Source organism: Miniopterus schreibersii, assembly GCF_964146895.1.
Source record: "Miniopterus schreibersii genome assembly, chromosome: 2".
Taxonomy (NCBI): Eukaryota; Metazoa; Chordata; class Mammalia; order Chiroptera; family Miniopteridae; genus Miniopterus; species Miniopterus schreibersii.
This window is the reverse complement of record NC_138102.1, coordinates 106839895-106853479: the sequence shown is the minus strand read 5'-3', so window position 1 is coordinate 106853479 and position 13585 is coordinate 106839895. Positions and strand designations below refer to the sequence as shown.

The 13585-nt window shown below is 48.0% G+C and overlaps 1 protein-coding gene across 8 annotated transcripts in view; it reads right to left on the bottom strand.

The window, feature by feature from the left end:
- Positions 1–770: 770 nt before the first annotated feature.
- Positions 771–13585, bottom strand: part of TEAD4 (TEA domain transcription factor 4) — a 130145-nt gene continuing 117330 nt past the window's right edge. For 7 of the 8 annotated variants that reach the window (XM_081130556.1, XM_081130550.1, XM_081130554.1 and 4 more), the window contains 4 exons: positions 13132–13305; positions 2230–2370; positions 1176–1328; positions 771–1059 (listed from right to left, as the gene is read on the bottom strand). In XM_081130556.1, the coding sequence (XP_080986682.1) occupies positions 946–1059; positions 1176–1328; positions 2230–2370; positions 13132–13305 (582 nt within the window). In that variant the 3' untranslated portion in view covers positions 771–945. The remainder of the gene's footprint in view (positions 1060–1175; positions 1329–2229; positions 2371–13131; positions 13306–13585) is intronic. The other variant, XM_081130555.1, reaches the window with a different exon arrangement.

The window sequence follows — 13585 nt, the reverse complement described above, 5'->3', positions numbered from 1 at the left end:
ACGCATGCCCCTCCCCCCCATCCCCAGGGAGCACAGAAATGACTGGGAAGCGAGTGGACGGCCTGAGCTGGCTCCCAAGCAGTCACCATCCCACAGGCTGGGAGGGAGGCAAAACTCACAGAACCTCAGACTGGATGGTCTCAGAGACCACTGACCCACCACAGACCTCTGACCAACTTTCTTGGCCTTCGCAACCAAAAAGGGTGCTGCATGACGCCAGCCTCAGCACCTCAACTCCTCAGCCTGGCTTCACCACTGCCCCTCCTGCCCTCCATCTGGGGCTCCTCTGATCTGGAACCAGTCCCCCAACAAGCCAGCGGGGCCATGGAATCCACAACCACCAGAGATGGATAAAAACTCAACAGCTCTGTGTCCCTTTCCAACCTTTCCGACTCCATCCCCTCCACCCTGAAACCCAGCCTCTGGGTTGGACCTTCTCCCTGGCAGCTGCCCCGTGGCAGCGGCAGCCCAGGTGGCCAGGCCATGCAGCTGCATCCAGCACAGGTACACGAGCACACACAGAATGGGGAGCCAGCGCCTATCCTCGGGCCTCCCAGGGTGGCCAGGCGCAGAGTGCAGGGGCTCGAGGCAGCAGAGCAACCATCCCAGCTTGACCTTCAGCATCTGGAGACAGTCCTGGCTGAGTCCACTGGGACAATGGCTTCAGAAATGCCCAAGATGCATCTCTGGGGCTGCTTCTGGCCTGCTTCCCAGACTGTCCCCTTCTCCCACAGTCCCTCCCAGGGCTCCTACAGCCAGATGGGGTCCTCTGAAAATATACATCTTGGCTTTATTTGGGGTTGGGAACTGCAGGTTCAGGCACAGTTTGTTCCTGATTAGGAAGGGTCAGTTTTCTTGGCACTTCAGGGGGCTGCCCCTGCAGGTCCCTGCCCCATGTCCCTACACACACAACATCTCTTCCCCCCTCCCTGCTCCCCAAGTCTCTTATTCTTTCACCAGCCGGTAGATGTGGTGTTGAGCCCCGTGCTCGCTGGCTGACACCTCGAAGACATATGCAATGCACAGCAAAGTCTCCTGCGTGTCTCTGTTGGTGACCACCTGAAAGTGAGAGAAAAAAGTGAAGGTTAAGGCCTCAGAAGAGGGCATGCCATTTGCTTGACCCTCCGCCCCACCCCCTGCCCCGCCCCTGCAGCGTCCCAGCCCCACCCCCCCACCTGCAGGATGGTGAAGTTCTCCAGCACGCTGTTCATCATGTACTTCTCGGGCAGGTGCTTCAGCTTGTGGATGAAGTTGATCATGTACTCACAGAGTGGGGACCGGTGGATGCGGTAGGAGTAGTGGCCGTTTTCATAGCGAGCATACTCTGTCTGCAGGACCCAGGGGACAGCAGGGCTTAGACTCTCTTTTGACCATATCCAGCCCAGGCCCAACTGCACTGGGAAGCTCCATGGCCCACTGACTCTTAAGTGGGAAGGAAAAGGCAGAAGGCCTGGAGGCCCTTGATAACAGAGCCTCCCTCCTCCGTCAGTGACAGAGGCTCAAGGGGCAGCAGAGGGATCATCCATCTTGAGCTCCAATACTCAGAAAGTGAGCACTGGAGGAGGAGCTCTTCAAGACATAGAGGAATAGGGAAGATGGGCTAGGTGACGACTCAATCCTGACCCCAAACTAAAATAACATGGGGAAAGGGTACATAGGAATCCTTGTGGTCACAGAACTGTCATGTATTTATACACACACACACACACACACGAGGACATGCAAACTCATGAAATCTGAATCAGATTGGTGAGTGGCATCAATGTTAATTTACTGGTTGCCAATAGTTACGCAAAATATTGGCCTTGGGGGAACTGGATGAAGGGTACATGAGGTTACAACTGCATGTGGATCCACAATTATTTCAGAACAAAAATTTAATTTAAAATAAATAACTTGAAGAGCTTTTTACAAATAGCTACTGCCCAGATTCCACCTTGGGAATCTGGGGTAAGTGCTGTGAAGTGGGGTTCATGCACTGGTAAGTTTCAAAAGCTCCAGTGATCTAAGGTACAGCCAGGGGTGAGAACACTGGGAAGGGGGGTGTCTCCTCCCTGGTCCCAGCCCAGTATCTGGTGGTGTTTAACACGAGGTGGGTTATCAATAACCAAGAGACTGCAAGGGTAAGACTTCATTAGCTCAGGTAAATTTGGGGAAAGAGGACAAGAATGAAGACCAGCCTGAAATAGGGAAAAGGTTTGGTGTAATGAGTGCACAGGGTGCTCCTACCTCCACTTTCTCTACCACCTGCTTGCCAAAGGAGCAGACCTTGGTGGAGCAGGTGATTATCATGTTCTCGGGACTCTCGTATTGGCTGGAGACCCCGTAGAAGGAGCTGCCTTCGTCCTCCATATTGGTGTTGAGGTCTGCCTGGAGGAAGACATAGGAAAGCCAAGAAGTAGGCAGGTAAGTCAGCAGGCACACGACAGGTGCGGAGTCAAGGAGACCTCTGGGGCCCCATCCAGGTTCTAGAGCCAGGAAGCAATCAGGAGGCTTAAACGGAACCTGGACAGCAGGAGCTAGGAAAGCTTCCACCTCTCTCCACGTACAGGCCTGGTATAAGATCAGGCTGTGCTGCCAAAACAATGGAAAAGGAGAATGCTGGGACCGGCATTAGTTACAAGGCAGAATGTGGACCATGCCTGAAAAAGAACTGGCAGGAAGCTTAGCTACCTGGGAAGGGCAGGCATCTGAACGTGGGGGAACACAGGGGGCTCAGGGAGGGCATCCAAGGGGTCAGGCCAAGACATAAAATGATGCCTCTCAGACTTTAGCCACTGCTGGCCTCCCCTTGATTAATGCTACATTCATGTACCACCTACCACACCTCCTACTATGCCCCTATGGTTTCTTTTAAATCAACTCACTTATTCCTTAACTCTATTCTTAGCAATATATTCATGAAATCAGGGATTGCTTTTCTAATATATATGAAAATTACATAACTATTTTTTAAAATGTTTATTCATGTACTACCTAAAAGAACACTATGCACCAGGCTTTGGCAGGACTGGCCCAACCCTCCTAGGCTCTTCCTATTATATACAAAGGTAGCAGGAGCCCTAGCACTGCAAAGTGATCTGGACACGCCCTTCAGTGCCCCATGCTGGCAAGATCTGTTCAGTCGGCCTTGCCCCCTCCAGATGGTAAGCACCCTGGAAGTAAGAACTAAGATCTCCCAAGGCCTGGGCAGTGCCTGGTACAGGAAGGACCTTCATAAACGTAACATATGGCTATTCCACCTCTCACCTCTGGGTGGCGCTAGGTGAGAAGAGAAAGGTCCCTTGCTCCCAGGGAGAGACCTACAGTCTCCTGCTTACAGGAGAGTCTTCTGAGGCCCAGCTCTGCTCTCATTTCAAATACACACCAGAGTCTTCTGTCACCACCCCCCACTCACATGGCCCTTCCAATCAATCACCCATTTATCCTACCCCAGCCCAGCACAGCCTGGGCAGTGGGGGCCCAGAGAGGCCTGAAACATTGTCTCTGATCAAGAAACTTATAAGTTGTGGGACAGCAAGTAGAATAAGGGAGGTGATTGTCGGGAGGAAGGAGAGAAGGGGGCTGGGAAAGACAGATATCCTGTAAGTGACAATCCATAGTCTGCCCCAGAACCTGCCCTGTGGTGATGCCCCACAGACCCAGGAGATGCTGGCCAAGGATGCAAACAATGTACCCAGAGTGCCTTGTCTCGTCCTCAGTGTCCCATCCTTCCAATTATAACTCCACCCTTTTCATTTCCGCCCCTGTGCCCCTACTCTAAGCACCTCCCCCAAACAAGCTTGCTTCTCTACTTTCTCAGCCTAAGAGGAAAGCTGCCCCCCTACATTACCCCGACAGGTGCCCCCACCACTCGCCCTCCTGCCCTCAGAATGCCCCCTTGTTCCCCATCCACCACCCTATTCATAGCTGCGGTGCGGGTGGGCAGCTCGCAGGCTGTGCCTGGGACAGGTGTGGGGGATCGGGTGACTGACAGATGAGCCAGGACAGCCGTATCCCGAGTGTGGGGGCTGGAGGGGCTCAGATTCATTGTCATGTGCTGGTATGTGCCTGGGAGAAATGTCAGGGCCCAAAAGGGAACAGCAGGCTGGAGTGAGCAGACAGTCTGGGGTACTCTCTGCCTTTCATGGCCTCAGCTCAGCTCTGCCCAGCATTTTCTTTTTTTTTTGCATTTTTTAACACTTTATTAAATTTACTGGGGTGACAATGGTTAATATGAACATATAGGTTTCAGGTGTGGTTTCTGTTACAAGATCTGTATATTGTTCTGTGTGCCCACCACTCAAAGTCATATCTTCTCCTGTCACTATATATTAGGACCCCTTTCACTCCCACCTCCTTCCCTCCAGCAACCACATTGCCACTTGTGTCCACGAGTTTCAGTTTTATATCCTACATGAGTGAAATCACATGGTTCTCAGCTTTTTCTGGCTGACTTATTTCACTTGGCATAATATCTTCAAGGTCCGTCCATGTTGTTGCAAATGGCAGTGTTTCATCCTTTCTTATGGCTGAGTATATTCCAATGTGTGCATGCAGCACATCTTCTCTATCCAGTCCTCTATCACAAGACACTGAACATCTCAAAACATGTATTTTCAAAGATATATGCACCCCTATGTTCACTGCAGCATTACTCAGTGACCAAGACATGAAAACAACCAAAGTGCCCAGCATTTTCAATTTGCACACTGGTGTTAATGGCCATCAGTGTCCATGAGTCCCCTCTCCCCCTGTCCCAAGGACAGAGGTGGCCTCTGCTGGTCTCACATGTTCTGGGGTAGGAGGGAGGGGTCTCAGCTTCTCAGTCTTGCTCTAGACCCCAACGTATGAATCTGACAGAGCACAGCCTCACAACTCAATCCCTCCTGCACCCAGATGCCACTTCTAGTCGGAACGATTTGTCCTGGCAGCCCATGAGTCTGTGAGTTACTGCTGCCATTCTATCAATAACAGCAGGAATTTCAGTGGGAGGTTGGGCTGGGAACATCAAAGTCCTCCTCTTACTCCAAGGGGGCTGTGATCAACTCCCGAGCATGCCCGTACAAGGCCTGGGGCCGGAAGCAGAAAGCTGCCAGGCAGAAAGAAAGGCTTCAAGAGAGGTGGCACTGTTTCACTGCCTTCACATTGCATGTGGCCAGTCACACACCAGCTGATGACTGGGGGGGGACTGGCCAGGCCAGGGCCCAGGAGATGAGGATCCAGATGCCTGCGGATGCCAAACTGCCTGTGAGGACCCCGTGGTTGACCAAAAGTCTCTTGGTTTGCAAACAGGAGCATTTCTTTTCCCCACATCACAGATTTGTATTTCCCCAGTGCCTCTACCCTCCCCAGACAGGAGGAGGGAGATGAGATGCCTGACAAGGTGCCCTGGCCACTGACATGCCCCCGTATCTGATTTCACTGTCATCATGCTGCCCAAGCCTCTGGCCTTCAGAGGGCCAGCTCAGGCACAGGGCTGGCGGAGGCAGGCACACAGCCTCCTTTTACTGGCGACTGACCCCCTCCATCCTCAGAGACACAGCCCTTGCCAGCCCTCAAGAATGAACTGCTCATTTTTCAGATGGAGAAACAGAGGCCCAGAGAAGCTGAGATGTGCTTTGGACACAGCTCTCAAACCGAGGCTAAAGCCTCTACACTCTAGCTGGGGCCCAGTGCTGCCCGCCTTGTGCTCACCTAACACTCTGGGAAGGCCTTGCTTGACCACCATGCTCCCATGCACAGCAGTTACTGCCCCAGGACCCTGAGATCCATTCTGGATTCTCCCACTCAGAATGTGAGCTCTTGGAAGAGGGGGCTGCATTGGGTCCACATAGCACAGGTGGTGGGCACAACCCACAGCCGGAGCACATGGCCAAGCGTGGAAGCTGCCTAATCATGTGTCCTTGGCCCCCACTCTTCCCTACCTTCTCTTCTACTCCCATTAACCCCACCTCCAACCTCCCCACAGAGTCAGAAAGGAGAGGACATGGGCCACGAGCAAGCTTGCAGGACAGTCAGGACAACCCTCCTCATTTTCTGGAAGGGTCCTCTGGGCTCTAGAAAAACCCAAGAAGCCCAACTACCCAATTCTACACCGAGGGCACAGAGTTAAGGATGCTGTCTCCATGCTGCCAGGATCCATGCTCCTCAGGGGCCTGGGGATCCTTTGTCAGGCAATCCAGAGCCTTCTCTGACAGAAGCAGGGGGAGCACCAGGGTCCTGCATGGAGGGCACCCCAGGTACTTTGCAAGGCAGACAGTTTAGTGTAATGGTTCTGAGCTCACATCCTGGAGTAAGACTGCCTGGGTCTGAATCCTGGCTCTGCCGCTATGAAGCCGGTGACCCTGGAAATCCATTTCACCTCCCTGTGCCTGCTTCCCCTGGATGGAATGCAGCTGTCAGCTCTACCTACTTTTGGGGGGTGGCAAGGATACAACATGCTCATATAGGTAATGTGATGTGAACAGTGCCTGAGGTCATTTTTCACCGACTACCCTGACCCACCTCATTGTGTGTATATAACAAGAACCACCACAGAAAGAGGCTCACCCTGGCTGGTTATCTCAAAGCCAGGTCCCTGCTTACTCCATGCCTTAGTCTTCCCCCATTTGTGAAACTGGAGGCCTAGGATAGTCCTCATCTGGATGGTGGCTAGAAGAAGAATGCAGAATATTATCTTCAACTAAAAGAAGGCAGGAGCCAGTGAAAAGAACTCAAATATGCCATCTCCCTCCTCCAGGGTCGTGCTCCCATTAATGCCTCCTGCCAACTAGGCCTCCCTTCTGACCCAAAATTGCACCCTCAGGGTAGCTGAGGCAGTGCTGGGAACAGCCACAGATCACTTCACCCACACTCCTTCTCCAAGTCAAGGCTAAGCCTGGACAGGCTTGGTGGTGGGGAAGGTGGATTCCAGACAGGGTGTAGGCTTCCCAAAGGAAAGGCCGGGAGTCTTCCTAGGCACACAGCAGGAAAAGGAGCTGCCAGGATGGCTGTACAGTGACAATGGTCATTGGCACCCCACGGCAGAGCCTCCTGGTTCCAATTCCCAGGGTCAGGGCTGGAAGGGAGCGCAGGGAGAAAAAAGGGGAAGCAAGATTGTTTAAGCCCTTCTGGCTGAGGTCCTAAAGAGGCTGCTACCTCTCCCTGGCCTATCTTATAGAAGTCTCCTACTTGCTTCCAGTCTGGACAGCTGATTTATCCAACTAAGCACAACTCTGGCCATGCCATGCCCTGTTCAAAAACTTCAGTGATTCCTCATTCCCTAAAGAGAAGGGGTAGCAAATACACAGCAAACATGCCACCATCTTCCCCCACTACACCCAGGACAGACACTGCCAGTCAATCCAGCACTCTCTCTCCAGATCCTTCTCAACCCAGCCTTCCAATGACTACCAATCCACTGCAGTGACACTCAGGTTAAACCACATTTTCCTGGCCCCCTGGGCTGAAATGGGAGATGAATCATACAAGTTCATTTTCCCCTTCCAGATAGTCAACTAGGATGACAGCAAAGAACTTTTTAAAATGTGCTGCACCACAAAGGTGAAGAAAACAGAGGATAGACCAAAATGAGATTTCAACAAATTTGAGGAGACTGAAGGAGGACCAGAACTAGAACGGACTCTGTGGGGCAAAGGAAGCAAAAGGCAGTACAACCTAAAAGTGCCTTCTGAGGGGTGACAGACAGGAAGTGAGCTGATGTACTTCAGAGAAGCCCTGAGTGGCTTGAGATTAGAAGGACCAGGACAGAGGGGCAGGGGGGAGGCGCAGGATAGAGCACGAGGAGCTGATTGAAGGCTGTGTGTAGGGTGGGCACAGGGTGGGCAGGCCTGCAGGCGGACCTCTCCCACCCATCTGCAGCGGACAAAAGGGTAATAATCTTCAAAAATTAAACAGGGCTTAGAAGAGGGTGAAGATACAAGGACGATCACAGAAAAATTAAGCGAAACCTGCATAAGAAAGGGTGGGATCCCCTTGCTCTCTTCCCTGCCCCACTCCTAGAATTCTACTCATCAGATATATCCCTTCCCAGGGTGGGAGGGGTGGAGAATTAAAGGAATCTTCTCTGGTGAAACTGAACTATCTCAGGGGGGGAAAAAACTCCAGTAAACACACTGAAGATTACTGGTTTTCCCAATAAAACAGCTGGCTCCCAACCCCAATTACCTTAAAGTGAAGCCCTGCAGGTGACAATCCCTGCCTTGTACACAGAGCTCCCAGGCATTATTAAATATGGAAAAATGGCACAAACAACAAAAGAAAGAATAAACTGGACTTCAACAGAATGAAAAACTTTTGTGTTTCAAAGGACACTGTCAAGAATGTGAAAAGACAGCTGACAGAATGGGAGATACCTGCAAATCATATACCTGATAAGGGACTTCTATCTATAATACATAAAAAACTTTTAAGTCAATAAAAAGACAAATAACCCAATTGAAAAATGGGCAAAGGAGCCAAACAGACATTTCTCCAAAGAAGATCTATGAATGCAATAATCACAGAGAATGTCAAGTGTTGGGCACAACTAAGTATATGCCCAAGAGAAATGAAAACATTATGTCCACACAAAAGCTTGTACAGAAATGTTCATAGCAACACCATTCACAATAACCAAAAGGTGGAAACAACCAAGTGGCTATCAACTGATGAAAAGATAAACAAAACAAAATGTGGTGTATCCTTACAATGGAATATTGTTCAGCCTTAAAAAGGAATGAAGTACTAACATCTACTGCAATATGGATGAACCTTCGCTTGTGCTCAGTGAAAGAAGCCAGATGCAAAACACACCACATATTATATGATCCCATTTACATGAAATGTCCCCAAAAGGTGAAGCTATAGAGATAGAAAGTAGGTTAGTGGTTGCTAGGGCTGGGGGAGTACAGGCGGGTGATGACAGTTCAAGGGTACGGGTTTACTTCTGGGGTGATGAAAATGTTCTAAAATTCATTGTTTGCACAGCTCTGTGACTATTCTAAAAAAACACTGAATTGTACACTTCAAGTGGGTGAATTGTATGGTAAGTGAATTATATGAAAATAAAGCTGTTTTTAAAAAGTATGGGCCAGCCCTGGCCAGTGTAGCTCAGTGGGTTGGGTGTTATCCTGTACACCAAGGGGTTGCTGGTTCGATTCCTGGTCAAGGGAACATCCCTGGGTTACGAGTTCAATTCCCAGTAGGGGGTGTGCTAGAGGCAGCCAATGGATGTTGCTCTCACATGGATGTTTTTCTCTCTCCCTCTCCTTTGCCCTCTCTCTAAAGATCAATAAACTATTCTTTAAAAAAAAATATGGGCCAAAAAATATGGCCAAGGGTTATTGATATTTGAGGAAAAAACCCAACTTGAAAGACAGAGACCAAAACAGACAGGAAAAAAAAAAAAAAAAGATTAAAGGGAAACAAAGACAAAAAAGGAAGAAGAAAACTTAAAAAATAATTTTCACTTCATATTCCCAGAAATAGAGGAGAAAAATTGTATCTATACAACAAGCTCAGGATGTAATCAAAGAACAAAACAGAGTTCTTAAAAATTTTAAAGTTTATGGTAAAAATTCAACACTGGACAGGTGTGGCAGAGAATGCTACCATATTCCATTCATCTAATTCACCACTAAATGTATGATGTACCATGACCACTAAGAAAGAGAAATGCCATCAACTGAACCCTGATTTTATTTGGCAGTTTACTCAACTAAGCATACATTTCCCTGGCTCCTCTGTAGCTAGGTCCAACATACAACTAATTAAGTGTGATGTGGGACTTCCAGGAAGGCTCCTTGAAGGGAAATGAGAGCTGGCTACCTCCTTCCTGATGCCTGGAATATGGGTGTGACGGCTGGACGCCAGCAGCCATGACCTTGAGGACAGAAGCCATGCACTGAGGACACAGATAGTCAGAGAGGAGTCAGGCCCCTGGTGATTTCAGGAAGTACTGGACCAGCCCTGGACGGCCTACTTCCGAACCTACTTTACATGAAAGAAAAACAAACTATTTATTTACACTACCGTTACTTTGGGTTTTATGTAATATGTACTTAGATATACTCTTAACTAATTCAGGAGAATTAGAAGAAAAAGTTAAGAAAATCTCCAAGAAAATGAGTTTGAAAAGAAATAAATGATAAAAATCATAGAAGATAAGTCCAGGAGATCCAACATCAGACTAAGAGGGGTTCCTGGAAAAGAACAGAAAAAAAAGAGGGAAAGAAATTATCAAAGAAATAATACAAGTAAATTTTCCAAAATTAAGAGACGCTAACCTCATATTAAAAGTGCCTACCTAGTGCTGGAATCAAACATAGGAAGTAAAATAAGATATATACCAAAGCTCATCAATGTGAAATTTAAGAACATAAGGGATAGAGAAGAAATGCAAAACTTCTAGAGACAAAAAACACACCAGCAAAACAAACCCCCAAAACAAGCTACACAACAAAGGACAGAGAATTAGAATGCTATCAGACTATGCTTGTTAGAAGACAACGGGACAATGCATTCAAAAACAATTCTTGAAAATCATTTCGAATGAAAATGATTTCTGATCTAGATTTCATACCCAATCTACCAATGAAGTACAAAAATTGACATTTTAAAGAAAGACTTAGAACATTTATCTACCGTGTAATCTTTCCTTAGGAAGGTACTAGAGAATGTGTCCCAGCAAATGAGGGAGGACACCAAAACAGAAAAAAAATATGAGATCTAGGAAACTGCAGATCCAACATAGGAATGCTCCAATAAAAAAGGTCTCGGGATGACAACAGGCTGGAGAACAACCAGTTAAACTGGAGCAGAACAGAGACATCCAGGAGAAAGGTCTCTAGGAGAAAGGGGGAATTGATAAATTACCTGATATGTCTGAACATTTGGAGGAATTTCTTATTTTATTTTATATGGTAGTTACAATGCAGCAATCTGTAAAATTTCAATAATAGGTTTACTTAAAAATATGCAAGTGATGCCCAGCTAGGCATGGCTCAGTGATTGAGTATCAACCTAGGATCCAGGAGATCTCCGTTCGATTCCGGTCAGGGCACATGCCTGGGCTGCCGGCTTGATCCCCAGTTGGGGGCGAGCAGGAGGCAGACAATCAATAACTCTCTCATCATTGACGTTTCTCTCTCTCTCTTCCTCTCCCTTCCTCTCTCTGAAATCAATAAAGATATAGTTTTTAAATTTAAAAAAAAATAAAATTAAATTAAAATATGCAAGTGAGAAAGCCATTTATTGGTAGGAAAAAAACCAAAAAACTATAGAAATAAAATTAATCACAATATACTTCTTGGCTTTGACTAAATTACGTAACTTATTAGATATGATAACACCGAGATGATGACACCCTGGCTGGGAAGCTCATGGTTAGAGCATTGTCCTGATATGTCAAGGTTGCAGGTTCGATCTCTGGTCAGGGCACATACAAGGAGCAAGCAATGAATGAATGAATACGTGGAACAGCAAGTCATTGTTTCTCTCCCCCTCTTTCTCTCCCCCCTCTCCTCTCTCTCTAAAATCAATACACAAAATTCTCAGAAATGTTGGGATGATGAGGGAAAGTGGAATAACACTTTTTCTACCATAAGAATAAATGTCTTAGTCATGATATCAAGGTATGTCAGTATAAGCATATTATTTAGAATTAAGGAGATAAAAGCCAGAATAAACTGAAAAATTATAGCAATTATCTCTGGGGACTGGAGTTGGGGAGGTATGGGACAAGAATTTGATGCATTTCATTATAAACCTCTTGGTATTAAATAATATAACTATGAGCATGCATTGATTTAAAAATAAAAGTAAAAGAAACGATTACCTGTTTTTCATCCCAGGGTAGATTAAAACCCAAATTTTTGTATGATCAGGGCCTTCAAGGATCTAACTCACCTTTGCAGTTTTATTTTCTGTTATTCTCTCATACATCTGTACCTGGGACTTTCCCCTCTGGAGCCCACTTCCTTATGCCTCTCCCAGGCTGTATGAGCCTTTCCCCATCTCTGCCTAACAGATCTTGCGCACCCCTAAAGGCCCAGGTCCAGCTGCCATCCTGCTCACAGAACGAGCTGTCTTGCAGAGTGCAAATATTAAGCACCCGAGAGACCAGGGGCCTTGAGTCAGTTCCAGCACCTGCCTCTTCTGGAGAGAGGTAGTCTCACGGGTTTGGTTGTGGATGAGAGCTAGGCTAGGAATCCTAGCCAGGGGCCTGAAAGCCACCTAGAAATGTATATAAAGTTTAGTGTGAATATGTCTATTTCTAGGAAAAGTAAAGCTGTCAGATAATCAAAGTGGCCAGGGACCTCCTAAGGGGTGAGAATCCCTGAGCTGTCTCCTGGGTGTTAACAAGGGCGCTAGGGAGAGGAATATGGGAGGAGCAGCCCAGGCTGGTGTCAATGCTCAGAAACTACTCAAAGGCTCCAGTCACAAACCAGATGATTTCCTATGCTTCCTCGCTGCTGGCTAGGTCTGCACTTATCCTGACTCTTCCCTGTATACCTTTTCTGTGTGTATTGGGCCCTCTGGAAAGTAAGCTCCAGAGAAGGTATTATTTATGTGTCCTAGTCTTAGAGAAGATGTTTTAAAAGGAGGGAACTCTGCCCACATAACACCTGTCCAGGGGTGAGGTGAGGAGGGCAGTGGGGACCAAGCTTTAGGCTGAGCTGTTTGTAAAGATGGGTGGGTGTTTCCTTTGGGGTGACCTTTCCTAACCCTACAGTCCCACTTCTCTAAGTCCTGTCCTTGGACATGAGCTTTTAGGGATCAACTGTCCCACTCCAGGCCCTGAAACCAACTCAGAACTTGACATTTCATTCAAAGATTCAGGTGATTAGGGGTCCATGTAGGCTCTTCACCTACCCCTCAGTATCTCCTGTAAGCCTTCTTTCAGTACTCAGCCTTCTTAAGGCCATCCTTGTGCCCAGGCATGGCTGCCATTACCACAAATCAGAAAAGGGCCTTGTGCTAGCCCAGCTCTCCAGCCCTGCTGGCCCGACTCCGGGTCTCAGCCATTGCTACATGCTCCTCCTCTTCTCACTGGCCCTGTCCTCCCAGATTTCCACCATGGCGAGGGCACCGCATGCCCACTCCTCCTCTTTCCTCCTCACTGTCATCGATGTGCTGGTGGTAGGATGGAAGAGTCTATTGAAGGCTTACCCAGAACTTCACGAGAAAAAAAGCATTGGAAGGTCCCCGCTCAAAGAGCTCCTTGAGTCCACCCTTTTTCTCTGGGAACTTGTCATAGATCTGGCGGATGTCCACGGCTTCGAGGTAGGGGTCACTGTAGCTTGGGCTTGACTGGCCAATGTGTACAAACAGGTGCTTGTTGTACTGTGGAGAGAACAGCTAGTCTGAGGGAGGGGTGGGGGCAGGAGGGCAGACAGAACCAGAGCTCAGATCCCAGCCATGCAACCTGGAGCAAGTAACCTCACCTCTCTGGACCTCAAGTTTCCTCACTGGTAAAATGGAGACAATCAAATGATTGAATGTAAAGCCAAGTTAATGGTATAAAGCATCTGGCGTGGTGCCTGGCACCCAGTAGGTGCTCAACAAATTGTAGCTGTTATTTGTATTATCCTAGTCCTGCCTCTGTCAGGAAATATCTTTAGGC